The sequence below is a fragment of the Argentina silus genome (assembly GCF_951799395.1).
Source record: "Argentina silus genome assembly, chromosome: 1".
NCBI classification, from domain to species: Eukaryota; Metazoa; Chordata; class Actinopteri; order Argentiniformes; family Argentinidae; genus Argentina; species Argentina silus.
In genome coordinates this window covers 17869671-17895629 of record NC_139655.1, presented here as the reverse complement: position 1 = coordinate 17895629, position 25959 = coordinate 17869671, and the positions used below count along the sequence as shown (strand labels likewise).

General features: G+C 40.8%; 5 protein-coding genes across 8 annotated transcripts; 3 read left to right on the top strand and 2 right to left on the bottom strand.

Annotated features, from left to right (window-relative positions):
• Positions 1 to 712: 712 nt before the first annotated feature.
• Positions 713 to 2858, top strand: tsen15 (TSEN15 tRNA splicing endonuclease subunit). 3 transcript variants are annotated; one of them, XM_083666015.1, is made up of 4 exons: positions 713 to 881; positions 982 to 1057; positions 1783 to 1918; positions 2241 to 2858. In XM_083666015.1, the coding sequence occupies exons 1-4, from the start codon at positions 804 to 806 to the stop codon at positions 2407 to 2409; spliced, it is 459 nt and encodes a 152-aa protein (XP_083522141.1). In that variant the 5' UTR covers positions 713 to 803; the 3' UTR covers positions 2410 to 2858. The 3 variants fall into 3 exon arrangements, with proteins under 3 accessions (XP_083522141.1, XP_083522140.1, XP_083522142.1); XM_083666014.1 differs by having other exon boundaries at positions 976 to 1057; XM_083666016.1 differs by having other exon boundaries at positions 834 to 892; positions 976 to 1057.
• Positions 2859 to 3039: 181 nt separating this feature from the next.
• LOC310801873 (uncharacterized protein C1orf21 homolog) lies at positions 3040 to 8132 on the bottom strand. The gene is made up of 6 exons (XM_083666041.1): positions 8033 to 8132; positions 6768 to 6903; positions 5969 to 6054; positions 5720 to 5793; positions 5134 to 5194; positions 3040 to 4489 (listed from the first exon to the last, which is right to left on the bottom strand). The coding sequence occupies exons 2-6, from the start codon at positions 6856 to 6858 to the stop codon at positions 4451 to 4453; spliced, it is 351 nt and encodes a 116-aa protein (XP_083522167.1). The 5' UTR covers positions 6859 to 6903; positions 8033 to 8132; the 3' UTR covers positions 3040 to 4450.
• A 410-nt stretch (positions 8133 to 8542) lies between these two features.
• sec22ba (SEC22 homolog B, vesicle trafficking protein a) lies at positions 8543 to 12748 on the top strand. Its single transcript, XM_083665975.1, has 5 exons — positions 8543 to 8723; positions 8956 to 9071; positions 11415 to 11575; positions 11841 to 11987; positions 12149 to 12748. Exons 1-5 carry the CDS (start codon positions 8649 to 8651, stop codon positions 12301 to 12303), a joined length of 654 nt encoding a protein of 217 aa, XP_083522101.1. The 5' UTR covers positions 8543 to 8648; the 3' UTR covers positions 12304 to 12748.
• A 144-nt stretch (positions 12749 to 12892) lies between these two features.
• On the bottom strand, positions 12893 to 15927 carry imp3 (IMP U3 small nucleolar ribonucleoprotein 3). Its single transcript, XM_083666004.1, has 7 exons — positions 15668 to 15927; positions 14354 to 14461; positions 14041 to 14115; positions 13847 to 13926; positions 13600 to 13651; positions 13405 to 13477; positions 12893 to 13226 (listed from the first exon to the last, which is right to left on the bottom strand). Exons 1-7 carry the CDS (start codon positions 15802 to 15804, stop codon positions 13200 to 13202), a joined length of 552 nt encoding a protein of 183 aa, XP_083522130.1. The 5' UTR covers positions 15805 to 15927; the 3' UTR covers positions 12893 to 13199.
• Positions 15928 to 16247: 320 nt separating this feature from the next.
• slc35a3b (solute carrier family 35 member A3b) lies at positions 16248 to 24913 on the top strand. 2 transcript variants are annotated; one of them, XM_083665913.1, is made up of 8 exons: positions 16248 to 16452; positions 21010 to 21274; positions 21426 to 21580; positions 21741 to 21863; positions 22539 to 22713; positions 22877 to 22995; positions 23130 to 23263; positions 23844 to 24913. In XM_083665913.1, the coding sequence occupies exons 2-8, from the start codon at positions 21067 to 21069 to the stop codon at positions 23932 to 23934; spliced, it is 1005 nt and encodes a 334-aa protein (XP_083522039.1). In that variant the 5' UTR covers positions 16248 to 16452; positions 21010 to 21066; the 3' UTR covers positions 23935 to 24913. The 2 variants fall into 2 exon arrangements, with proteins under 2 accessions (XP_083522039.1, XP_083522038.1); XM_083665912.1 differs by lacking the exon at positions 16248 to 16452 and adding an exon at positions 20108 to 20207.
• The last annotated feature ends 1046 nt before the right edge of the window (positions 24914 to 25959 follow it).

Here is a 25959-nt window from a genome sequence, read left to right as displayed (position 1 = left end):
TCTGCACAGGTGTGTGGGAGTATCCCAGTTAAAATCACGAAAAGCAGTCCGAAAGCCTTAAATCCAAACGTCATTATTTCCCTAAATACACCCAGTCTCCCTCTTGACTCCGCTGCAACTGATTGAATGAATGAATCATAGGAATGAACAGGGGCAATGTGGCATTTACCACTGCATTTGACAGATGATGCGCGTGAATACAGCTGGTAAACTCAGCTGACTGTCTGTCCTAAAAGAATATCGAGTAGCCTACCGCATTTTGGTCTTCACAGTTTTTAGTTTTTTTTAGATAACTGCATGCATTGCATTAAACACATACCGGTAACAACTATGTACAACTGAATTATAGAATTCAGTAACTGAATTATAGAATTCAGTAGCTCATAGAAAAATACATTTGAAACAGTATCATCAAAGAAATGTATATTATATTGTATTTTATTCTATTAATGATTATATAATGTTGTACTTTATTATGTCCAGTTTACGTAGGCTATTGATTGAATCATCTCAGATGTTCACTTTGATCGTGTTTTTTTTCTTATTTAAAATAATATAATATTTTATTTAATCTTAGATAATCGGAATGATTAGCCTATCCCTAATTCCACTTTTCACAGCGAGAAATTATGAATTAAAAAAAAGAAATAGTATGTTGGAACTTGCATTGTCGGCACCATTTTCCAACCGGACCAATTACGTTGAAGTACCTTGGTAAGTTCATGAAAACACAACTAATAGCATGACATTTGCTGTGAAATTAAGAAAAAGTGTCAAATATTACAACCAATCTTGACTATAAAATGTCGGAAATAACAAAGAAAGCAGACGATGACGTTGAGAAAACACTTCCACCAAATTGGATTCTTCAGCACCCTATGGTAATACCTAAGTAGGTTTATTGTAAATATCCATTGCTTCCCAGTCCTATACAGCGACAACAAAAAATATTTAATTGACTGCTCTTGTTGACAGCACCAGCATCTGATGAATCTAGAGGTTGGTGACAGTGCTCAAGTATACGCAGCTTTCCTGGTGTACTTGGATCTTGCTGAAGGTGAGTAAATCATGAAGTCCCACAAAACGCCTTAGTGATTTCTAGTAGTTATTATACTATTTTGGTCTGCATGCAGATGGTTCCTTACCTTGAAAGTAGTCTATGGGCCAGGAGAAACTGTAATCCATGGTTCAGAGTTGTTTAAATTGCCATTACTAACATCAGCTAATTTTAGCCACCGCTAAAAAAAATAAAACTATGGGAGGCGAACAAAAAAAAAAGAGGCTCAACATTTGTGGCCAAATTACCTCGTGTGAACTCTCTGACTTGGTTGGGAGCCACTTTGAGCTGATTTGGCCACATTCTTTTGTGTGAACTATCACCACGGTACAATGTAACCAATGTCAAGTGCTTTGAATCCCATCTATGAGATATCAGTAAGTATTCAACCCTGGACTGTAGATCAGTGACACAAACATCTAAATTAAATCATTTTAAAGGTGTCAGGTGTGGAAAAAAGTCCATGGGGGTGGATACTTACTGAAGGCACTGTATATCTCCATTTTGGTAAATTTTGTTGGTGTGACATATTTCTAGTTGTACAGTCACTATGAATTATCCAGAGTTTGGATGTTGTATACAGACCATAAGTATACAAGATGTACGATAAGAGATCAGAATTTGAAAATGGCACATATATGGTTCTTTGTTGCAAGGGTTCACGTGATAGTTGAGATATTTGTCTTTAGTTTTCAGATTACTGGGCTAATCTCTGTTCATTGCAGTGCGTCACTGGAAGGAGGTGTGTGGCGTGGGCTGTGCTGAGCTTCAGCTGGTGCTGCTGGAGGGGAGGGAGAAGGAAGGAGCTCCCATTCAGACAGTGCTCCCACTGCCTGTGCACAGAGCTCTGAGCCACAAATGGTGAGAGAAGCTTTAGGTCCACCCTGGAACATTCGCTCCATACAGCCCCTACCAAGAGCATCCTTTGCACAGCCCCTACCAGGAGCATCCCCTAGAACAGCCCCTAGTAGGAACTACTAGCAAAGCCCCTTACCAGGAACATCCCCTTTGATGTTTGCTGATATGATTGCAAATCATAGTTGCAACAGATATGGCTAAAGCTCCCCCAAACCATGATTAGAAGGCTAGGTGGATCTGTGCTTTGCTTCAACCTATTTGATTTCTTCAGATCTATAAACACTGATCTCTCTCTCTCTCTATCAATATATCTGTCTCTCTCCAGTGTGCGGTCAGTGCTGGGCAGAGGGGCACATATGCTGTTGTGTGTGGTGGCGTCTGACTCCAGCCTGGTCTACCAGAGGATGTGTGATGGTCTGCTGACCCCTGACCCCCCAGTGGGCATCCAGGACCAGGGCCGCTGGCAGCACCGCAAAAGAAGAAAGCAACCGTGACCAACGAGAACCACAAACCACAATTACACCATACAAACTTTGAGAGAAACTGCTGTGGTCTATGATGAACTTGGAGACACATGTTTGAGAAACTTGTTCTAGACATGTATCTGTCTGTGTGTGTGCGGGCATATACAGGAGGACCACAGATGACTGGGGCAGACTGCAGTGGTTATTGTAAATTAGGTTGTGGTTTGCATTCCTCCATGAAGTATAAATTAAGAGGGGCACAGTAAGCCCAATGATTGCCCTCTGACAAAGGAGTGTCAGGTATGAGGAAGCAAGCATAGTGAGAGACTGACATTAGGGCCTGAATATATATATACAGGACGAATCCAAACACTTACACTGAGTTATATTGAATGTGTCATGTTTCTCGACCTCCTTTGTCTTGAATGTAGTTATATTGTATTTACTGTACAGGGTGGCTGTATAAAACGTACATCAGACACCTCTTGTTGATAGTGTTTCCTATTGAAGAGAGCAATCATTTCATATGACAGGCTTACTGACTCCAATGCAAATGAAAATCTTGGTGTGTGCATTATTGTTGGTAATCCCACCACAAGATCCTTTTGAACGAGAAATCTGTCAAGTGAAATCGTCACACAACAAATGTGATGACTTGAAAACACTTCAGTTTTATTTTATTTTACTAAAAAGACAAAAATGTAACATGAAAATCAAACAAACAAAATGACCATGACAACATATGTGAGAGCACTACAGGATCTATGCAATTATACAATATTATTCCCTGTAGATTTAATACTGTGGTTTTAGGTAAGAACAGATACTGATTACAGGCTTCTAGGTAAATAACCTTGGTGTGTGCGTGTGTGTGTATACACAATGGTGCAACAATGTCTAATGAAGAGGAAGGCTCGACTACAAAAGACGATGACTAGAACACTTCAACCCTGAGCATTAACATTGAACAAGAATAGTACATAATGAGGTAAGAGACAGACAGACTCACATACTGAATGACCATACTGTAAAAAAATAAATAAAAATGAAGGTCGATATAGAAATCCAAAAAGTGTATTGGAATGCAGGAAGTAGCCCCTCTAGTCTTAAGGGGTGAAATGTTTAGAATCTTGCTGATAGCAATATACTGCACAGAGTCACTGTTTACGAAACCATGATAGGAGAATTGTCTGCTCTATTACCTTGCATTTCTATCTGCAATGATCTGAGCGTTTCAACCATATACAATAAGCCCCAGCTTCATGTCCCAATCTCCAATACTCTGTTTAAAACAATTAGATGAAGGTAGGTAGATGTCCCTTCAAGCCAGTAAAAATAACCATGGGGTGGTGGTGTTGGTCTCTATTAACCCTTTCATCCAGTATCTTTAAAGGGAGAGCATGGTCAAGATAGTCTATGGCCCTTTCTCAACTGCTAGAAACTAAAGTCCTCATGTCCTCTTCATCCTCCACTCCCTTCCTACTTAAAATGCATTGGAGGAGAAGATCTAGGTTCCTCCCATTAGATATTCTTCTCCAATGCTCTTAGTAAAGGAATCACATTTATAACAATTGAGAAAGGGACATTGTATTTACACTGTATGCTAGTCTTATGGGGTAAACATGCCCGCCTTCCAGAGGGTCAGCCTGAGCGAAGCACATTTGCAGATTATCTACTTTGCTTTACTGGTGTCGATATGAATATTTTTTACTAATTGTTTTAAATGCAAGATGAGTTGTAGATCAGCGATTCTGCGCAGACCAATCTTCTCGAATGCCACCATAATTTTAGACTCCTACTGTAGTGATAGAAAGGATAGAACTAGAAATAGTCCATCATTTAGCAACCTTGTTCCTTTGGGCTCATCTCTAATGGGCAGTGTGGCAGGCAGGGCTGTAGGCAATGGGCAGAGAAAAGGTTCTTCATCTGGGTCATAATACAATAGAACCTCCATCCTCTTCATTGGTCAGTCCAAGAAGAAGAGGGCCCCAGCACAAGAGTTGTGAGGTACAGTCCTTTTACACCATTGTACAACTCCTTCCTCTCTGGGGACAGGTGCAGGACTGCAGTGCTATGTAATATCCTCTTCCTCTGAGCAGTAGTCACGCCCCTGAAAACAGAAGATGGGAAAAGAGAAGGTGGGTGTGTTTGAGAGCATCGGTTTTGCTAAACATAGTAGCCTGTTGTCATTGCCAAGTTTTCAAGCCGTGCTGTCAGGCCTGTCTGGCGACACATCCTTGAAACGCTATGCCGACTATAGTAATTCTATGCTGATTCAAGTCTAGATTAACTTTCATCCCTGAGGCCTCCCTGAATGGAAATCCATTCTTGTTAATCATCGTCCTTTCAGAGACTTTAACCCATGTGTGGATCGCGGCACTTTGGATTACGTCAAAGGCTTTCATACTGTAATTGATTAGGGACAATCCAATCACTGATGAATTTATTTTGTATAACGCCCCTCATGTGTGACGTAGTCATAATCGACCTCCAAGATGGCAGATCCAGACTGAATTATATGGAGTGAACGATATGAAATACAATTAAAGAATAGCAACAGAATTTCACTCCAATTTAAAACAGCACAAATGCACTGCCCCAGCTGTTGTTGCCTGGCCCTGTCTGCTTTGGAGTTGGTTCTGCTTTTCAACTCAAACACGCTAACTGCTAGTTCACGAAGGTCGGTCTTGTAACCTCAGCTTCTATATGCTGCTGTTATGTTTAAAATGCTCAACCCTAGGGTGGTCTCCTTACCTTTTCTATCTTCTCATCTAGCATCCTGAAAAACTCTTGCTGGCTCTCGGAGGAATGGATACTGAGGAGAAAGAAAGAGAAATTGTAGTGCCTTTTCGGGACAGCTGACAAAGGGATCAGCAAGAGCCACAGAGGATATTTATTTACATTATAATGTCTAGCCAAGCGTGAGTGACATTGTCTCTCAAAGCGTACGTCATCACTCAGTGGCCTGTCACTAGTAGACCCATCATCCTCCATTAAGGACACTGTGAAATGTTACTTCCAAGTCTTGTGCGGCACTGATAGAGAATTCAATGATAGATAGGAGATGGCCATGTCCAGATATTTAGTGAATGGTTTGTGCACCAAGAGTAAGAAATACACATCCTGGAATATGGATGATAAATCCCTGTAGCATTTACTTATGACATGGTATGATCATCACCTACATTAACTGAGTCTTTGAAAGTGGATTGCACAGGGATGGAATACAAACATACCCTATATAAAGTAATGTGTCCATACAGAACAGTCAGGGTTAAACAGAGGATAGTAGCACTGTATTGTAACCCAGTGACAGCAAACAAAAGTCAGTCCCACTCACTGTATTTTTCCATTGCCATTTGTTTCTCCTGTATCATCTGGGTTTTGGTCCCTGGTGAGCAGAGCCGTCTTCTCCTGGAACATTAATGACAGAAGGGTTTTGGCATACCTCCAATGAGCTTTTAGACGGGATCAGGAACATGGGTGTAGAATGTGTGTGTGTGTGTGTGTGTGTGTGTGTGTGTGTGTGTGTGTGTGTGTGTGTGTGTGTGTGAGGCCATGTGAAGAACAATGAAATTCCTGTCCTCACCGTACTGTCCTGGTTGCAGTTGTTTACTCTTTCCTCTTCTCCATTGATGTATTTCACCTTTTCCACTCCTTTCATCTTGTACTCATCTGTAAGAAAGAGTGAAGGATATTGTATGAGGGATGATCCTTTACCAAGAACACAGCTCCCTCTATTGATACATCCTAATACAAGAGAAGGAGAGAACTGCCTGTCAAACAGCCACTGTAATCAGCAGAATCCAGGTCAATAGTTATTTCAGTCCAATACAAAATAATGATGTGCTCAAATCCACAATTCAAAGTAAATCCTCTTTTCACAATGGCTGGCAAGCAAACACATGAGCTGCTCCAGACACACTCTCTCACATACGTGCACGCACGCCCACGCACACACACACACACACACACACACACACACACACACAATGAAGGGAAAGGAGACAAAAACATGACACAGCAATGACCCAATACAGAGACAAAGTGACTACATGCAGTCTTGACCAAACAATTACCGTCTCAGTCACAACTGCAGTTATTTTGAACAGAAGATTGTTCTCATAATATGGGAAACATGTGTATGTTCTCAATTGCAAGAATGAAACAGAACAAAAAAAATAGAACAGTATGCAACAGTCCTATAGAATCATCTACTTGTTCCCAGATTGTATAGAAACATGATGTAGTGACTAGTTAAATTGGGAACCAATAGGTTTAAAGTGGTACACAGTGCTGTTTCATGACATCATATAGCAGCACCACTGGTTGCTGAAGCATATCAGTATACACTGTATACAGAAGCCAGTGAGTGTTTCCAGACTAACCAGAGAGAAGGTCACCGTTGCAGTATGCTTTACTCCGGCCACCCTCACCACTGGGCACAGCCGACACCTGCTTGGCTGAGGTGCAGCCCATTTCATCACCCGCTCACCTGCTCACCTGCGAGCATCACTGGCTGACCTGTAGTGACAAAGGGAGGGAAGGTATGGGAAAGGGAGACGGGAATAAGAGACAGAAAGGGAGTGGGGGGATATTGAATATTAGCACCTAGCTTACTAAAAAGGTCTGGTGAATTACACCGGCATTTGAAGAGGTCGTTGTATGCATGTAACCAATTTGCTGGCTTTTGAACACGCCTGTCAGTTTGCGCAGCCGGACGATCCAATCACAACACATAGCCTAGTGCCAGCTGCATCTCACACAATAGGCCATTCAAGGGCGCTCATGATGCCAACGCGCCGGGTAATCGACTGTGAGCCGGCTAGATTGTTTGGCTGCGCAATCAGCGAATTTGGGTATCAATTAAGACAGTGCGTTCGTGGCCTAATCAATATCAGCCAAGTTTGACACTTTATCTGAAAGTAGGCTATGCTGGTTATAACCTGTAGCCTGTGTGTATTGATGCATGGTTGTTGTTAGCCTATAGACTATGAAGCATTACACTTTAAAATATCTATAGTCATTTTAATGGAGAACGTCTCTGATTGAGCGCACTGATCTCATTTATTACATTTACGGCATTTAGCAGACGCCTTTATCCAAAGCGACTTACAACAAATACATTTGTTTAAGTAAGTGAATCATCTATCCATCAGTCATCATAAGATAACGTAATCAATGCTCAGACCAGGGGCCATAGGCAGTCACAATGCTAGAAGAAGGAAACAGCTGAGTCCAGCTGCGGTGTCAGCTGATCGACTAGGTTGTCAGTCAAGTCTCAATATTCTACTGTAAATGGGTTGTAGTTGTGCTATAGTGAATAAATAAATGCGACTGCTTATAAACCCGCCTGGACCATGTATCAGGTGATATTCATATACCAGAAAGCAATCTACTAAGCGATCTACTCAGCATCATTGCGCTAGGCCTGTCTTATTTATTTAATAGTCGATACATAGGCAGTGAAAACGGCCAATTTGAACCCGACTATAAATTAATAAGTGCATCAGGATTGCTGAATTGGCCTACCCACTAGAAACAATAACAAAAGAAAATGCATAGAGCAGCGATTCCATCAAAGACAGTAGCATATCCACATACAAACAAGCAAGATCAAACAAATTAAATATAATAGTATTCGCAAAATTACCATTTTGTACACGATCTGCCCATGATTTTGCCTTTACGGTTGATTTAGGAGTCTACAGCTTCAAAACGAGACTAGCGGGCACACGAATCGGGAATAGCAGCATCTCCCAATACACACGTCAGACATTAGCAATCGAGATGCATCCGTCTGCTCTCTGTCTGGTCCATTATCAGTGGTCTGGTCCGGTCTGGTGATTTTAATTGAGTGAAAGTGATTACTGGACCGGTATATCTACACATTACCCAAGTCATAACATATGAATAAGGAGATAGAGAATCAATTAGACACAATTACAATTGTTTTGAATGCTGATGGGAAAAATATACATTCGCATAAAATAGTCCTGCTTTACACTTCAAACCACATACATATTTCGGCAACAACGTCGCATTATGTGTGTAATTGTTACATTGGCTTTGCGGCTGCAACAGGGCCAGGAATAAAACAGTTGCAGTCGGACCGAATTGCAGGATGGAACGAAGACTTCCGGCCAGCTCACATATCCTCTGTATCATCGAATTTGACAGCACCCAGCAATATTTATTGAACTTTTCTTGTTGCAGTCAGCACTGGCAACTCAACTCCACCTGTAGTTTATGGGAAGTTTTCGACCAAGATGGTTTTGCTGACAATGATCGCTCGAGTAGCGGATGGACTACCGCTTGCTACATCGATGCAAGAGGACGAGCAGGTTTGAATGAATTAGCTAGTAGATCGGCTGAAGTTAGGTAGCTATAGCGATCTATCCATCTATGCTAACTTGTTGACTGATAATTAATTGTCAGCCTTTGGCTAACTGTCGCTGCAGTCATCATTTTGGATTGCTCTCAAGTGGGAGATGAATATCAAGGAGCTTGTTTTAATTAATTTGTAATTTGCCTCTTAACATGACTTACTGTACACCACTCTGTATCCCATGTCAGTCTGGAAGAGACTTGCAGCTGTACCAGTACCAGAACCAGGCCAAACAGCTATGCCGCAAACTAAATGCCCAGAGTCCCACTCGGTGTACCCTGGAGGCTGGGGCCATGGCCTTCCAGTAAGTAGACAAATAGCCTCCGTGAGTCATAAGTACATTTACTAGGGATGTACATCATACAGGACAATTGTACTGTGGACATGTCATCCAACCTTCATTGTTGCTAAATTTACATTGTGTATAAATTAGGTGGCCAAGTCCAACTATTGTTCTTCGACATACCCTCACCTAACACTTTATTAGGGACACCTGTACAGCTTCTCATGGTGGAAGTGGTGTAATGGTGTGGGGAATGTTTTCTTGGCACATTTTGGGCCCATTAATACCAATCAATCATCAGTTGAATGCCACAGCCTATTTGAGTATTGTTGCTGACCATGTGCATCCCTTCATGGCCACAATTTACCCATCTTCTAATGGCCACTTCCAGCATGATAATGCACCATGTTACAAAGCAAAAGTCGCACCATTCACACCATTCCAACTTTAAAATGTGCAGAGAGGTCTGACTCGCATTGCTATGGCTTTTGTTTTTGATACCTATTAAACTTTGTAAACGTTACAAACTTGAAAGTGCACTTTTTAACATGGAGGTTAACACCAAAGCTATTAACACCATTTCAACTGTAAAATGTGCCAGAAACTCAAAATCATCAACTCTAATAAAAGTTTTTTTTTTTTTTTTTAAACTATCATCCGGTTATCCAACCAACTCTACCACTCAACCAAACAACTCTCTACCCACTCCACTGAGCTACCCCTGGCTCATCCTATCTATCTATCTAACAATGTATCTATGACCTTCTAACATACTATCAATCATTCCAACCATATTTATATTTAACCTTTCAACAACCTAGCCATCATCATTTCTCTAGTCACTACTGCTACACTCAGTACAACTCATGCGGATTAACCTCTTAATTGTTTTGATCTTTCTACACCTCCCCTCTCTCATATATCCATCCTCTTTTTCATCTATCCATCCATCCAGTCAACCAAACTAATTAACCTATCTCACTTTCTTTCAACTACCCATACAATTTTCATCAACCCTGATAAAAGCTTTCTGATACCTATTAACATTTTTAAACTATTAAGCTTTTAACTCCAAAAACTCGGTTAAGCAACCAACCATCTACCCACTCCACTGAACTACCCCAGGCTCATCCAATATGCCTATCTATCTAACATTCTATCTATGACCTTTTAACATACTATCTATCTTTCCAACCGTATATCTTTCTTTCATCTTTCAGTCACTACTGCTTCATGCTCAGTATAACCCATACTTATTAACCTCTTAATTGTTTCGGGTCAAAGGCTAACTTTTATCTTCTAGGAATCTTAGTTTTATCAATTAAAACTGAAAATCTCTACTTTAACCTCATAGTAATTGTTTGATTTCAAATACAAACTGTTGGAGTATAGAGCTAAAAGAAGACAAAATGCTTCTTCTTTCCAATACTTATGGAAGGCACTGTAGCACTGATACTGAGCCCCAACGCCAGTGGAATGTCACAAACGTTTACAATAGTTGGAATGTACGATAGACAATAGTTAGAATAATCCATGCATGTGGCCCCAACCCGCCACTTAACTATGACCTTCAGGGTGTCATTGTTATACAACAGGAAAGGTTAGTTTCTCTGATACCTGTTTAGTGAGACATGTTGATGCCAGAGCACATCATGCTATCCCACCTCTGCTTTTGTGCATTTATGAATCCTGAATGCCTTGTACACACAATGGTACACCAGTACTACAGTATGTACATGACAAGTGCTGTCAACTTCATGGGGGTGTGAAATCTAATCGTGAACCTGCACAGACATATCTAGTATGAGATCACTGAGAGTGTGTTGGGTGTGTGTGCAAAAATTACCACATTCCAACAGTTGGTTGGATTGATTGTATGGCTAATAAAACAGTGGTTGTTTTATTTAAACTGTAAAATGTGCCAAAAACTCCAAATTATCAACTCTGATAAAGTTTTTTGATACTTATTAAACTATTAAGCTTTCACCAGTCTCTACTGCTTCATGCATGTATAACCCATACTGATTAACCTCTTAATTGTTTTGATCTTTCTATACCTCCTCTCTCTTATCTATCCATCCCCTCTTTCATCTATCTATTCATCCATCCAATCAACTACCCAGAAAATCTTCAACATTTACAATTTTTGTAACTCCATCCATGACCATCTAACATACTATGTATCTAACGTTCTATCTTTCCAACCTTGTATCTATCTTCAACTACCTAGCCATCATCCTTTTCACCATCTATCATCCAAATCATGTTTAAACCTTTCTACAAGCAAGCCCACAAAGTTTCTTCTGGAACTTATTTTTCTAGTTTCTACCAATAATGTGTCATATGTCTGTGTTCTCTCCCCAGCTATATGATTGAACATGGTGTGTGCTACTTGGCCTTGTGTGAGGCTGCATTCCCCATGAAGCTGGCCTTTGGATACCTGAAAGACCTCCAAACAGAGTTCCATGAGCAGCATGGGAAGAAGGTCCCCACAGTTTCTCGGCCATACTCTTTTATAGAGTTTGGTGAGCAAGTTTTTTCTAACATGGCAGGTAGCTCTTTCAAAACATCCTAACCAAAAAGTCTAAGAAGGAAGGGTCCATCTCAGAAGTAAAAAGTGGCTTATTCCTCTCTTGATGTGGGGAAAAAACATAGGTGAAAGCAAATTCCCAGTAGACATCTACCATATTCCTTTTACATATCCTGTTTTCAGGTAAGTGCAAATGAAAGCCATATTAGATGATTTTGTTGCACCCTAAATCAACTGCACGATCCTTCCCCTGTCCCTAGACACATACATTCAGAAAACAAAGAAGTCCTACATTGACAGCAGGGCACGGAGGAACTTGGGCAGCATCAACACAGAACTGCAGGATGTTCAGAGGATCATGGTGGCAAATATTGAGGAAGTCCTGCAAAGAGGGGAGGCCCTATCTGGTAATCACATAGTGTACAATCCTATACATACAACCTGCTATAACGACTCACTTGATAATGTTATTTCAATAGCAATGGCCGTGTTGCTGCTCAGATACAAAATTGTATAGATGTCGCTCAACTACTGTCCCTTAAGTATTGTCTCTTATCTTTTCCTTCAGCTCTAGACTCCAAAGCCAGCAATCTGTCCAGTCTTTCAAAGAAGTACCGCAGCGATGCCAAATACCTCAACACACGCTCCACATATGCCAAGGTGGCAGCTGGGGCAGTCTTCTTCATTACACTGATAGTCTATGTGCGTTTCTGGTGGCTCTGATTGACTGAGATAAAGACTGAAAGAGGAAGAAGTTTGGGTTTCCCCATGTAACCTAATATTGAAATGTTCTCGCTACCTAAGATATGACTATCATCTTGGTGGTTTCTGTTAACAGCAAAGCAAAAGTTCCCAAATGTATGCTTGAGGGGGAGGATGGTTGCATTCCAGGTCATCTTTATTGCAATCAGAATAGCAGATTGCAGTATTATATTGATGTGGTCCTTGAGATGTTACACTTATTCTGGAATTGTGAAATCTGATTATCTGTGCAGCATGGCTGAAATGTAGGAATCCTGGAATGCAACCATTGTGTCTTTGTACTGAGTGTGTGAATGGTCTCATGTGCCTTTTTCAGCTGTGTGTCATGTCATACCTGTATGGCCACAAATACTGCCCTGTGTGTGCGTGGATGTGAATGAGGTGGAACTTTCTGTACATTCATAGTGCTTGTATAATCCATTTTCTGGAGTATAAAGGGATTTTTTGCATTATCAATGTTTACATATTGGGATGGCTGGGGTTCTGTTACATAGCTTTGTGAAGGGAAATTATATCTATATGCAATGGTCTAATGTATAAAACAACTTACCATGGCAAAAAGTTTAGTTTATTGTTTAAAAAAATGTATATACATGTTTTAAAAAAAAAAGGATTAGTTGAAAACAAAAGTATATATTTACTCTCATCACGTGTGTGTGTGTGTGTGTGTGTGTAATGACTTCTTACCATGACACTTAATATGAATTCAGAACTTTGGAAATACTGGCACTCACTCACTCTATACACACACCCACACAATGCTCTAATATGACCATGTTCATACTTGCACACACAAACATGTAAGCCTGCCTCTTTACATTCCCCTTTTCCCCAAGGATGATGGATGAACTGTCGGTCTACACCACAAGATCAAAGTCATCCCTCTGAAAAATAAAAGTAAGCAAGGAGTCAGACAGTAGATCCTTGTTCTGTCTGTGGTTGCATCAATGTCATACAACAGGATTAACCATTTACATGTCACATAAACTATATCTAGGAGCCTTTAGGTTAGTATTAAAACGTGTTTGAAATTAAGTAAATTAACTGCCAATGTTATCTCACCTCATCATTGTAGGTCATGACATGCTGTTTAATTTTTGAGGAATCAACCCAAGTCACAAAGTCTTCCATATTTCTGGAGAGAGAAAAAAACATGTAATGAACCTTTAAGTGTATTTTGGAAGCAGACATGTTTGGACAATGACATTAAGTCAGAAAACATGAGGGACAGAAAGATAAAAACAAACCAACACTCACCTTGTCACAAGGAAGGCTGGGTCTGTGACAATCTCTGGTCCCACACGTACATCTAAGACCGTCAAGGGCATAAGCACTTCACGAGATCTCATTATTATCACATAAACACGTCATTCAATTGAACACCTATTATTTGACATACATTTAACTGTGTCATAATTACAAGAGGGTCAACAGAAACACCACTTCCTAAAACACATACACAGGCTCTGGTGTCAACCATGTGGTGTGACTGAACGAAGGATACGTCCCTGCTCAATGAAGGTGATGGCTGTCTTCAGGTTCTGTGCCATGCGCAAGCTCACCACTATGGTCGGCAGTCTCCTCCTTGGAATCAGAGAAGATGGATGTGAGAGGTTAGACTAAGGCACTGCGAATAGATGGAATGAAATTCTTGTTAAACTATTGCACACGTTTCTGAGATATGATGGGTTGATGCACCTGCAGAATGAAGAGGCTGTGACTTTCTCTGTGAGAGCCAGGTTCTGCTTGGTGGGGACTAGCCCAGTGCCGTACCTTCAGGAGAAGACACACATTACTTACAATCGTTTTGTCAGTGTAATTCACACATTACTTCTGGATAGCTGAAAATTCAATAGTTAACGGTATCTTGCAAGGCATGCCATTCTAAATTAATGGTGTAGTGTTTTTTCACTGCTCTTCATTTTAGCAACTCTTCCCATACAGGTCCCATATCAACTACAATCTTTTCCCAAGCTCTTTGTACCATCGCACCCCTTTTGGTGATACTTACAGTTTCTCCAGTAGTAGAGAAGTGCTATGGGCTCTGAAGCCATCCTTCTCGTCCAGATCACTGATCTTCTGGGCTAGCTCTCTGATGTTACGGCTTAGCTTATTATACCTGTGGTGAGAGAATAACTCAAATTAGAGTAAGAAAAGGTTAAAAGATGTTTCGATAGATAGATTTGTTGGGTAGTTGAAAGAAAGAGTGATAGTCCTATTATGGTAGGGATAAAGTTTGAGATGGTTTGGTTGGTTGGATGGATGGATAGAATGTTAGATAGATAGGATGAGTCAGTACTTCAGTGGAGAGGGTAGCGAGTTGGCGGATCGAGTGGTAGAGTTGGTTGGTTAACTGGATGAGAGTTTTTGGAGTTACAAAAAGCTTCATAGTTTAAAAGGTTTAATAGGTATCAGAAAGCTTTTATGAAAGAGAGGATGGATAGATGAGAGAGGGGAGGCATAGAAAGACCAAAACAATTAAGAGGTTAATCCGCATGGCAGAGTTGGTTGGTTTAGTGGTTGAAAGTGGTTTTAGTGGGGTAGAACTGGCAGCCAAGAGAGTGGATTGTTGTGTATTCATTCTAGGAATGTGTTCTGCAGGTCTCCTGTTTATTCAAGAGTAGTGAAAGTTCCATAGCAGTTGCAGTAACAATAGGGCTCTCAGAATGTTGGCCTAAATCAACATTCCACCATGTTAAAAGATAGGAGTTTGAGTTACAAAAAGCTGAACAGTGTAAAAAGTATAATGAGTTTGTAAACTATAAATGTAAGCAACTCAATTTAAACCTTTCTGGGCGTTTTAAAATGTGTTTGGTGTTAATAGCTGAGGAGTAGCATACTGAAAAATCTGAAGAATTGGAATAAGAAGAAGAAGAAGAAGAAGCAAGCCTACTAATAACCATCATACAATCAGGCTGCTGAGTTGGAACAGGGCTATGGGTTGTGTAGTGCAACTTATTGCATTTGAAGAAATAAGTAAATACAAGTTAAAGCATAATATGGCTGTCTGAATTAACAATAGTAGGTAGGTATTCGTCTTAAATTGCGGATTAAAGATGTATATGTTGCGACCGGAACATTATTTTTGTGGAGTATGAAAGTAAAGGACTTTAGGTTCACAAAGAGGTATCGCAATCGGGAATCAGATAACGTTTTTATAGGAGTGAATCCCCTCAGCAGCCAACATAGGGGAGCATCGGACCCCACATACGTAGTTGTCACATATAACAACATACAGTCTCCATGTCAGCACCTTTATTTTGTCACACCACTGACCCAGCTATAACAATAGCTTCACATAAAAAGCAACAGCATGCTCACTTACTTGGTGTAGTCCTCCCTCTTCTCGACGTGATACTTCCGCAATACTTTAACCTCATGCAAGTTGTTGTCCACTTCCCAGTTGATAAAGTCCACCTTTTTCAAAAGCTTCTGCTCGTGAAATTTCAATTTACGAACCATTTTGCAAATAACGAAGTTCAAAAGAGACTAAAAACAATACCTTCCCCAGAAATATTGACTTGGAACATCAGCTCAGGAAGCACATGGGTTTCTTCTTTTTCAGAGGATTGGTGATGATTCGTAAACAAAGAGGATATATATTTGGATATGTCGCCCTCTACTGTGCTGGAGTAGTTACATAGCATCTGATGGAAATCTAGAAATGTATTTTATTCGGTTTGTGCAATAAAACAAAATACATGGCATCACTCAAAATGTGCATTTCACCTTAAAGGTACACGAACGTTCATCCAATTGTATCAACAAAGACATATTTACTTTCTTCAGAAACACTGTAGCCTGTGTCTCCAGCAGGTGTCAGTAAATACGTGTACTCTGCTGCCGAGTAAAAACAAACATTGAGAAAGAAAATAAAGCAAACATGACCAGAGATTGGGGCCAGCTAGGTAATTCCATCCAGGTGTACTTAACCGCGGAGCGTTGAGAGACAGTGTCCTAAATTCCGGAACTCAAAAGAAAGCGCTGAAAGTGATCAGCATTTAACAGGGGGGTGCGGCGCCTGTAGCAGTCTGCGAGGAGTAGGACACAGAGTCAGGACGATTCGAACATTGCCATCATCCACGTCCCCAACGTCATTGAATCATATAGGTACGTTTCTACCGTAGTAAAGTGTTTTGCATTCAGCTGCTTGATAGGTCATGCATCGTGTCATTCCAGGTTGTGTTCACAATGCAATTACATGATGTTTAATCTTGTTAGAGAAACAGTGAAAAGTTACAACGCAGATCTGTCGTTACTGTATCCCCGTTTGTAGCTTAACTTGACGATTGCAGACAGGAACATTTTGCCTCATTTATTGGTCCAAGCTTCCATAGCCAGCCAACTGTTAAGAATAACTTATGAATCCTAGAATAAAGAGTCATGGAATTTGTTTTAGCCTTAGTCCATGATTGCTTCGACATTGATGTCACTTTTGGTGTCATATATGTGGAGGCCCTTAGATTTTTTAGCAAGTAGGATATAACGGTGAATTTCAAATTATTTTTAGGCACACCTCTCACATTATATCAGCTTCTTTCAGGTTCTGGATCCGTTTCCTGATCCGTTTCCTGATAACTTCTATTTGTTCTTCAAGCCAACTCCACTCAAAAGTAAATGGGTGTGTTTTGTCAATCGATACCTCCTTGCAGTAACTGAACAATCAACATCAGCAGATGTGGGATGCATGTATATGTGTTTACAGCAGTGTCTCCTTTGCCCAAGGTGAACACAATGTATGGCAGACTTAGGTCACAGTGCACTTGTGGCAAGATGTTATCTGTCAGTAAGAAGACTTCTTACCTCTTGCAATTTGATTTCATAATTGGCTCACTTTTGTAGCCTAGGCCTAATTCTACTGTATTGTGATCTATTCTGGTCCTGTAGTGTAATAACATCTAGGCCATAGTTATGTTATCCAACCATTTATGATGTGATGTAGACCTATTGGAAATGTGCTGTCATTTAATGGTGCTTTTCTGGTTCCATCATTCATTGTACCGCCTCCACTGCCTACTGTGCTTTCGACTGATAGGATATGGGCAGTTCTGTGTACCTCATTAATGTTCAAGTATAGACCCCGGTCAACTAATATCAACACTTATATTTCATTTTGCAAAAATGGTTTGGCTTCTGTAAGTTTAAAAATCATTGTCCAGTCCCAGGGTCATTCTGTTACCAAAAACCCACATAAGTGTAAGATATTTTCTGCCTCATAAGGAGTGAGGATAATGAAACTTAACAAAAGTAAGAAGTATACTGTAGGTAGACCTAGTAAATACCTAGACCTAGTGTTTTACTGTAATTGCTTTGGTTTATAAATTAATAAGTTATCCTAACTTGTCATTCTCTTACCAAATGTTTAACAGAATAACCACATCAAATCGGTTACTGAATTACTAAAATTGAATTCGCTACATTCACATATTGTACAGGTTGTACAGAACCTAAAAGGGTTATTTGGCTGTCCCCTAAGGAAACTTTTTGGATTCCATGTAGAACTGTTTTCATAGAGGATTCTACATGAACCCAAAAGGGTTCTACATGGAACTTAAAAGGGTTCCAAAAGGGTTCTTCCACAGGAACAGCTGAAAAACTTTGAGAAATCATACAGTAGCTTAGCCGTTCCATGTATAAGCAACCATGAGGATCAAAATGTGAAATTCATCAGAAAATATCAAATTAGATGTGAAATGAAAACTAAGAGTCTATATTTTTGGGAAATGAAGTCCAGAAATACATTTCTCAACCATCTTTCATCATAAAAATAAGGATAAGCAAAGGCTTTGACTTCCGTTCAAATAGAAGGAAAAAACTTTATTCGGTTGTTCTTCAGCCCTGTGGGAGAACCATTTAAGGAACTCTTTTGGGTTCCATGTAGAACGCTCTGTGAAAAGGGTTCTACATTGAACCCAAAAGGGTTCTACATGGAACTTAAAAGGGTTCTTCCACAGGGACAGCAGACAGTGGGAAATTATACAGTGGTAGTTCCAAACCACTACATCAACATCCTCATCTCATGCTCCAATAAATGCAGACTTCATTGTTGTTGAGTACAGTGGGGAAAGCAAATCCTGCAAATCACACAAATATGGAGTGCAAGTAACGTCCATTGAGAATGATGATATACTGTACATGCTGCACACTTCTACAAAAGTGTAGAAGTGCTATCTCTGAGGCAAACGAGGGGCAGATTGGGTGTCTCTGTGTGTTTGCATATGACACAGGCCTACTTTTATATTAAATTTTTTCAAAATCATAATTTTGCTGGCAAAAGTGTAGGCTATTTTCTTTTGGTATAATGAAGAAAAATACACTGAACCTCAAATCAAATGTCATTGATTTAAATCACATTAAATGAAGTTTCAAAGGCAGATTTATGTTTCTTGTGGTTTGTGAGCTTTTATCAATTTTCTTTTTTAATTTTCTATATAAGTTGATAAAATAATACATTATTACCTGAATGAGAATGTCTATTGTATATGTCTACAGTGCCCTGCATAAGTAATGGGACAGTGAAGCATTTTCTTCTTTTGGCACTATACTCCAAATGTTTCGATCAATTACAACAATTACTATGAGGTTAAAGTAGAGATGCTCAGAATGTATTTGATTGTATGTGTGTACATATTGGTTTCACCATTTAGAAATGACAACACTGTTTATACATAGTCCCCCTATCCAAACTTTTGGAGTATAGAACCAAAAGAATAAAAAATGCTTCACTGGCCCATTACTTACACAGGGCACTGTACCTTTCTGTCCCTATTTTGGCCACATCATCATGTAAAGAGTGACAATGACAAATCCAGAAAACAAAGTTCAACTTTGCTTTTGTTTGACATATGTTTGAGAAGGAAAAAACAATTCCCAGCAACATTTTGTTACCATGGAATTGCCTGAAAGAAACATTCCGTGCTCAAGGGCAGACACTTATTTGTTGTCATTCTGGTTTTTCTTTACCCCTGCTTAGCTAATGACTCTCAAACAGGATTCTGTGTTTTCCTATACAAGGAACCTAGAGTGTCACAGAAGTCTCTTACTGTATGCTTCAGGGTCTGTGTTGTTCATTAGGTCTTTATCGTGTGCCAAATCACAGAAGTGTTAGGGAGTATGTGTGCGTATGTGAGCGTGCGTGTCCGTGTGTGCGCGTGCCCATGGCTCTTTTTGAGGAAGGGCTGTGTATTAAAGCATGCTTGTGTACGTGGAGGGCATCTCCTGGCTGCCTGGTGCCCTGTCAGCTCCCTGCCCCCCTCCCTATTACATGCACACAGAGGGGGATTGTGTGGCCCCTCCCCAGTAGCAGCTGCTTGAGAGGGGCTGCATAAGGAGGCTTCTGTGCCCCATACCTCTCTGCCCAACCTGGCTGCACCTACATGACCTACTCACTCATGTTACAAACCTAGGAGAGCATACATATTTATTTTCCCATTTATGGTTCTATGTACTAATATTTACCTGACATCCCTCAGAAATTGAGTTCCAGTGGCTGCTTTGTTAGTGAAACATGACGTGACTTTGGCTATAAAGGCTACATTACTCTATGATTAGCCATAGGAAAGCGTGAATGTGAAATTTTGAAGTAGTGGTGAGTTGCGACTGAGAAGGGAGGAGGTTTATGGCTGCTGTAGTAAAATCCTGTGTAAACAATCTAGAGTTGACAGGGCTGTTCACTGCCAGCATTTAGCCTGGCTCTGGCAAAACCATTGTATATCCTTCTCCCATCCGGCTCACAGTCACTTTCCGCTAGGCCATGGGAAGGAGTGGAAGCCTGTCACTGGGGAAGGTGACACACAGTTGATTTTACAGCACAGGAGCAATGCTGCCTCAGCCAGGACCAATGCTGTCTCAGCCATCTGGATATGGTTTGTCTGTTTTATGGTATTTGTGGGTGGGGAGGGGACGGTAAGATGCTGGGCTCAGGAGGAAAGGTATGGGAAAGACTAGGCAAGTAGCCTAGTGGCTGAAGCACAGCACAGTGCGGTGTCCTTGAATAAAACAAAGTGTGCTTTGGAGTGCTAAAAATTCAGTCAAGGCATGGTTGATGGTTGATGGTTGAATTTGATGTGTTGGTCAGACCTTGGTCAAATACATAGCCAATGTCAATTAATACAGTTATTTTAGGTGTGCTTAATTAAGCCTGGAGATTACACTTCTGGGACTATTCTTCTTGGTGATGTATACAGTAGCATAAATCAGAATGGAGACTCTGTTGAAAGGGATGATAATAACTGCAATGAATGATAAAAGACTGGACTCCTCTGCCCATGTCTTCAGAACCTGTTGGGGAATGCAGCTTGTCTTGGGAGTGTCATACAACCGTGAGGCCTGGTAATTTGTAACCTGCTACGCCTGCAGTGCCTTGTAGTGTAGTGGAAACGAGCTACAGTAGGCTGCATATTTTCCCAAACGGTTGTTTCCTCCCCTTTCTCTAAATAGTACTACTTGTACTATTTAGAGAACCCTAACCCTAACCCTAACCCTACTTGTTGACTATTGGTAGCACAATTGCATTTAGCTTGCACAATTGCATTTAGCGACTATGCCAGTCGGCTCACTGAGATTGAAAGTCACCTGAGAAACAAGTTTGCTTGGTTGGATTAGATTTTTGGATTACATTACTGTACCTGTATTTCAGATATTTTTTACACAATTTTGTCTCCACAGCCTAACCTGCGACATTCCTCCCTGCTGTTGTCGTCCTCTGGCTCCTCTGTCGTGGACATGTCCTCCTCGCCGTCGCTGCCTGCATTAAGGCTGAAGTACATGTCCCTGGGGGTGCTGGTGCTGCAGACCACTTCGCTGGTGCTAACCATGCGCTACTCACGCACGTTGCAGGGGGAGGGACCCCGCTACCTGGCCTCCTCTGCTGTGGTGTTGGCTGAGCTGCTCAAGATTCTAACCTGCACACTGTTGGTCTTCAACGACCACAGTGAGTCTCAGTTTCACTTGTGTGGTTGTGTCTGTCTTTGTCTTTTTTCATTTCTAGCTTCTCTCTCTCTGTCAATCTCAAGCATAGTGTTTCATTTCAGGGTTGTTTTTCCCCATTCTCTTTGTCTCTTGCTCTCTCTCACTGTCTTCAGACTTCAGTGTGCGGGCATTCAATTCTGTGCTGAAGGAGGAAATCCTAAACAAGCCCATGGAGACATTAAAGCTGGCTATTCCTTCAGGGATATACACACTCCAGAATAACCTTCTCTACATTGCTCTGTCAAACCTGGATGCAGCCACCTATCAGGTGTGTGTGTGTGTGTGTGTGTGTGTGTGTGTGTGTGTGTGTGTGTGTGTGTGTGTGTGTGTGTGTGTGTGTGTGTGTGGAGAATGTTGAGAATACACCTGGTGTGTGTTGAGAATGTTGAGTTTGTCTATGTTGTGCTCAGTGGTGTCCTTTTCCCTAGGTGACATACCAGCTGAAGATCCTAACCACTGCTCTGTTCTCTGTGTCCATGCTGGGGAAGAGGCTGGGCGTGTACCAGTGGCTCTCCCTGCTGGTACTCATGGCTGGCATTGCTCTCGTACAGGTGAAAATACCAAATGAAGCCTTTCTGAAGCTTATAATGTAAAAACACCAGTATGCAATCCTGGGAGTGTCACAGGTCCTTTGTGAGCAATTACAGCTCTGAGACACAATGTTTCATTATTCAGCTGTTCAGGAGGAATGGCCTGATCTAGTACTATCTACTATTAAATGATGGGCAGGAACCTTTCAGAGAGATTAATATTCATTGGGTTCAAGAAATGCGCTTTATAAATCCGATCCATTATTATTATTATTATTATTGTTAATAATAATAATAATAATAATAATAAATAATGTGAGCCACTATTTTTGTGCACAGATGCAGTCTATCAAACTATTTTGAAACTTGGTAGGGTAATTTGAGGGCTTTGTACTAATTTTGGTTTGCCATTACCAAGGGTTCACATTCACACAGGACATTTTGGTTATTTATTTTTAACTCTTTCTGTACCTTTTCTATATATATAAAATCTTTTTTTTTTTTTTTTTTTTTTTTTTTTTATAATCACTTTGAATGTGTGGATTGTGTAGATCAGTAAAACAAAAATCCAAATTAAATGTATTTCAATTTTAGGTTCCAAGTAACAAAATGTGATCACTGTGTAGGGGTTCACATGCATTTTCTCTGCACTGTATGCTATGGTCTATATTGATTGATATGTGCATGTTTCCACAGTGGCCTACAGAGTCCCCAAGTGGTTCTGAGCAGAAGTCTCTCTCTGCAGGCTCCCAGTTGGTAGGTGTGCTGGCTGTACTGGTAGCCTGCTTCTCAAGTGGTTTTGCTGGTGTCTACTTTGAGAAGATCCTCAAGGAAACCAAACAGAGTGTGTGGGTCCGCAACATCCAGCTAGGTCAGCAACGTGTGTGTGTGTGTGTGTGTGTGTGTGTGTGTGTGTGTGTGTGTGTGTGTGTGTGTGTGTGTGTGTGTGTGTGTGAGAGAAAATGTTTGCAGAAGAAGAAGGATTGCAATGGCCACTCTGACCTCTCTCTCTGTCTCTCTCTCTTTTTCTACAGGTATGTTTGGCCTGGTGTTTGGTCTAATGGGAGTATTTGTGTATGATGGGGAGAGGGTGAGGGAGTCTGGAATGTTCCAAGGATATAATGGTATCACCTGGACAGTTGTAGCCCTGCAGGTACTATATTACGACTTCTGGCTTTGTGTGCGTGTGCGTGTGTGTGTGTGTATATGAAATAGAGTGCAATGTATTTTCATCTGTGATTCATGAAATCATTAATGTTTGTGTGATGTAATTGCTTGTCCTCTCAGGCTTTGGGCGGGTTGGTCATAGCAGCTGTCATTAAGTATGCAGACAACATCCTGAAGGGCTTCGCTACATCTCTGTCAATAATCCTGTCTACGCTCATATCCTACTTCTGGTTAGAAGATTTCGACCCTACCAGGTACAGACAGACAGACAGACACACACATACACACACACACACACACACACACACACACACACACACACACACACACACCCAGCTACTTGGTTAGGAAAATCAAAAAGGAGAATCCATTTAGAAAAAAACAATATAAGGTGACAAGGTGTCTTTCCAGGCTGTCTCTTAAAACAGGCTCAAACCTCAAGAGACGTCCTGGTGAAATAAACTAGATTTCTAAATAAGAAACTATACCAAGCTAAATGCAATTGTGCTACCTATAGCCTAGCTAACCTCGTCCCGAGGCTATTGTGCACATATAAGCCTGGACAAACAATGATTCAAACCTGGCCTTCGTGGGAGTGGATTTACTGAGTAAAGCATTTGTCATTATTACATTTAAACAAAGGCCAGGTTTGACGTGTTGGTCTACTAGACCTTCCGAGCATATTGGGTGGAAGTGTCTGGGAACGAGATGAATAGCCTAGTGAACCAGAGCCGTGTCAGTGCGAAGGGCACACCTCAAATACTTTCAAGTAGCGTATTTTACCCAGGTGTGTAGCTAATGTAATCTCCTTTCCTTCTTCATCCTCTCTCCCAGTGTGTTCTTCCTGGGTACAGTGCTGGTCATTGCTGCCACCTTCCTCTACGGCTATGAGGGCAAGACCGCTGCCAACCCCTGCAATGTATAGAGGGAGACCCCAAGCTCTACAGCCCCAAAGAAATGGAGGACAGGGATGGCAAAATGGAGGGGGGTGCAGGACAGGAGTTCATGAAATCGCTGAAATTGAAGCGGCCAGGAACGTGATTCCTGAAAGAGGAAAGTAGGAGGAATAATTCTTACATTGTTACAAGCATACAATAGGATGGAATCCCCCTGGAGATAGACTGAGACAAAATGGAAACTGGGTGCGTCCAATGCTGTTTTAGCCCAATGGTAGGGCTGAGGCGCACTCAAGATGGAGGTCAATGTCTAGCTTAATAGGACTTCTCTTAAACTCAAAGCGCTTTACATTGTATGGGGGGAATAATTATATGATTCCATCCAGTATACACAGTTACAAGTTCACAATGGGAAGAGCTGATCTGGGTCATGTTCTGTGGGTGCAAAACAGGAGAACATTTTTCGAAAAGGTCCTACTTCAATAAGGAAGCCCATTTTCGTTTTCCATTTCAGTTCTTACCAAACCTGACCGTAGCCTGTTCACTACTCACACACACACACACACACACACACACACACTTTTTGACATATCAACTTTAACCTCAAGGGTTATGGAGCTTCTTGGGGAAACTGGGACTTGCAGGGATCAGCAGGAATTCCTAAATCAATCCAGGAATTCACTGCCAATGTTTTTTTTAAATTGGGTTTTATATATTTAATCATTTAATGTATTAATTCAGGGTTATTGAGGGCATTCAAGATAAATTACATTTCCTCAACAGGAAAAAGACCCTAATTTATTTTATGGACCACTTTATCTAGTGGAGATATGGGGCATAGTTAATTTGCTGCAAGAGGAGAGATGTAATACAGTATGTCATGTAGAGGCGCTGAATGTTCTTTTATTGAAGATGCAAAAGGGATGTTTTGACCTTGCTGCTCATTGTCTGGTGCATCAATTGCACACATCCAGTTACTGTTGTCTTTATGGAACAAATTGCTTTTATACAAGATTAAATAAATAAATTAAAAGATTGTAAGTTATTATGTTGTGTGTTTATTTTGAAGGATCCAGCAGTGCTTGTACTTTTTCTTTTGTTTTATTCCAAAGCAGGATTAATGGATGAATGTGAGAATTATTTGGACATGCCTATTTCGCAACAAGTGTTTTCCTAAGCTCTGATGAACCAAACCAGTTTCAATAGCAACTGGACACTGAATATGATTGGTACTTAGTCAAAGGCCCATAAACTGTTCATGTATTGTTGGCTATAAAATGGAAGTAACTTGCATCTTACCTAGGACCCAATCAAAGTATCAAGTTAATCAATAAATTGCAGCCATTTTGGGGAAATGTAAAGCCAGCTTTGTCAATACCTCTACCCTGTCTTCCATAAACATTTCTCCTGTCTCTTGCAGCGTCTGTCTTTGCATAATCTTAGTCCAGAAAGATGAAGGGACTGGGGTGGAGATGAGAGAGTGAAGAGGGAAAGAAAAGGCCAGACAGATGGCAAGGTGAGGAATGACCACGGAGAGCAGCACACATGGAGTATGAGTCATGTGACATATGGGCACCATCTGAATGAACCCATTGGCCAGACCACTGCCATGATACAGTATGGTCTTATTCTAAATCAACCCCTAGTCCCTCCTGAGCACTGATCTAATAATGTAAAGACTATATGGGTGAAATCCTAACTCGAGATCTGCGTACATAACTCGAGCTAGGATTCTACCCTATGGCGGCAATTCTACCTTGCCCCTGATAGGCACCAAGGATAGGGTTAGGGTTAGGGGTTGGGGTTGATATGGAATTGGATATTTGTGTGTGCAAGAACATTCTCAACTAACTCTTGTATCCCCCTCCACACCTCATTGGAATATTGTGAATTTCAGTAAGACTACAAGCGCCACATTTTCTTTCAGAACTTTATGCCAAGTAGGTGCTCTTAAATCATTATACAATCTGATTGATGTGAGTTGATCTTAAACTAACGGAAGATTCATAATATATGATTTGTCTCTAAAATGTCTTAGTTATGTGTTCCTTACA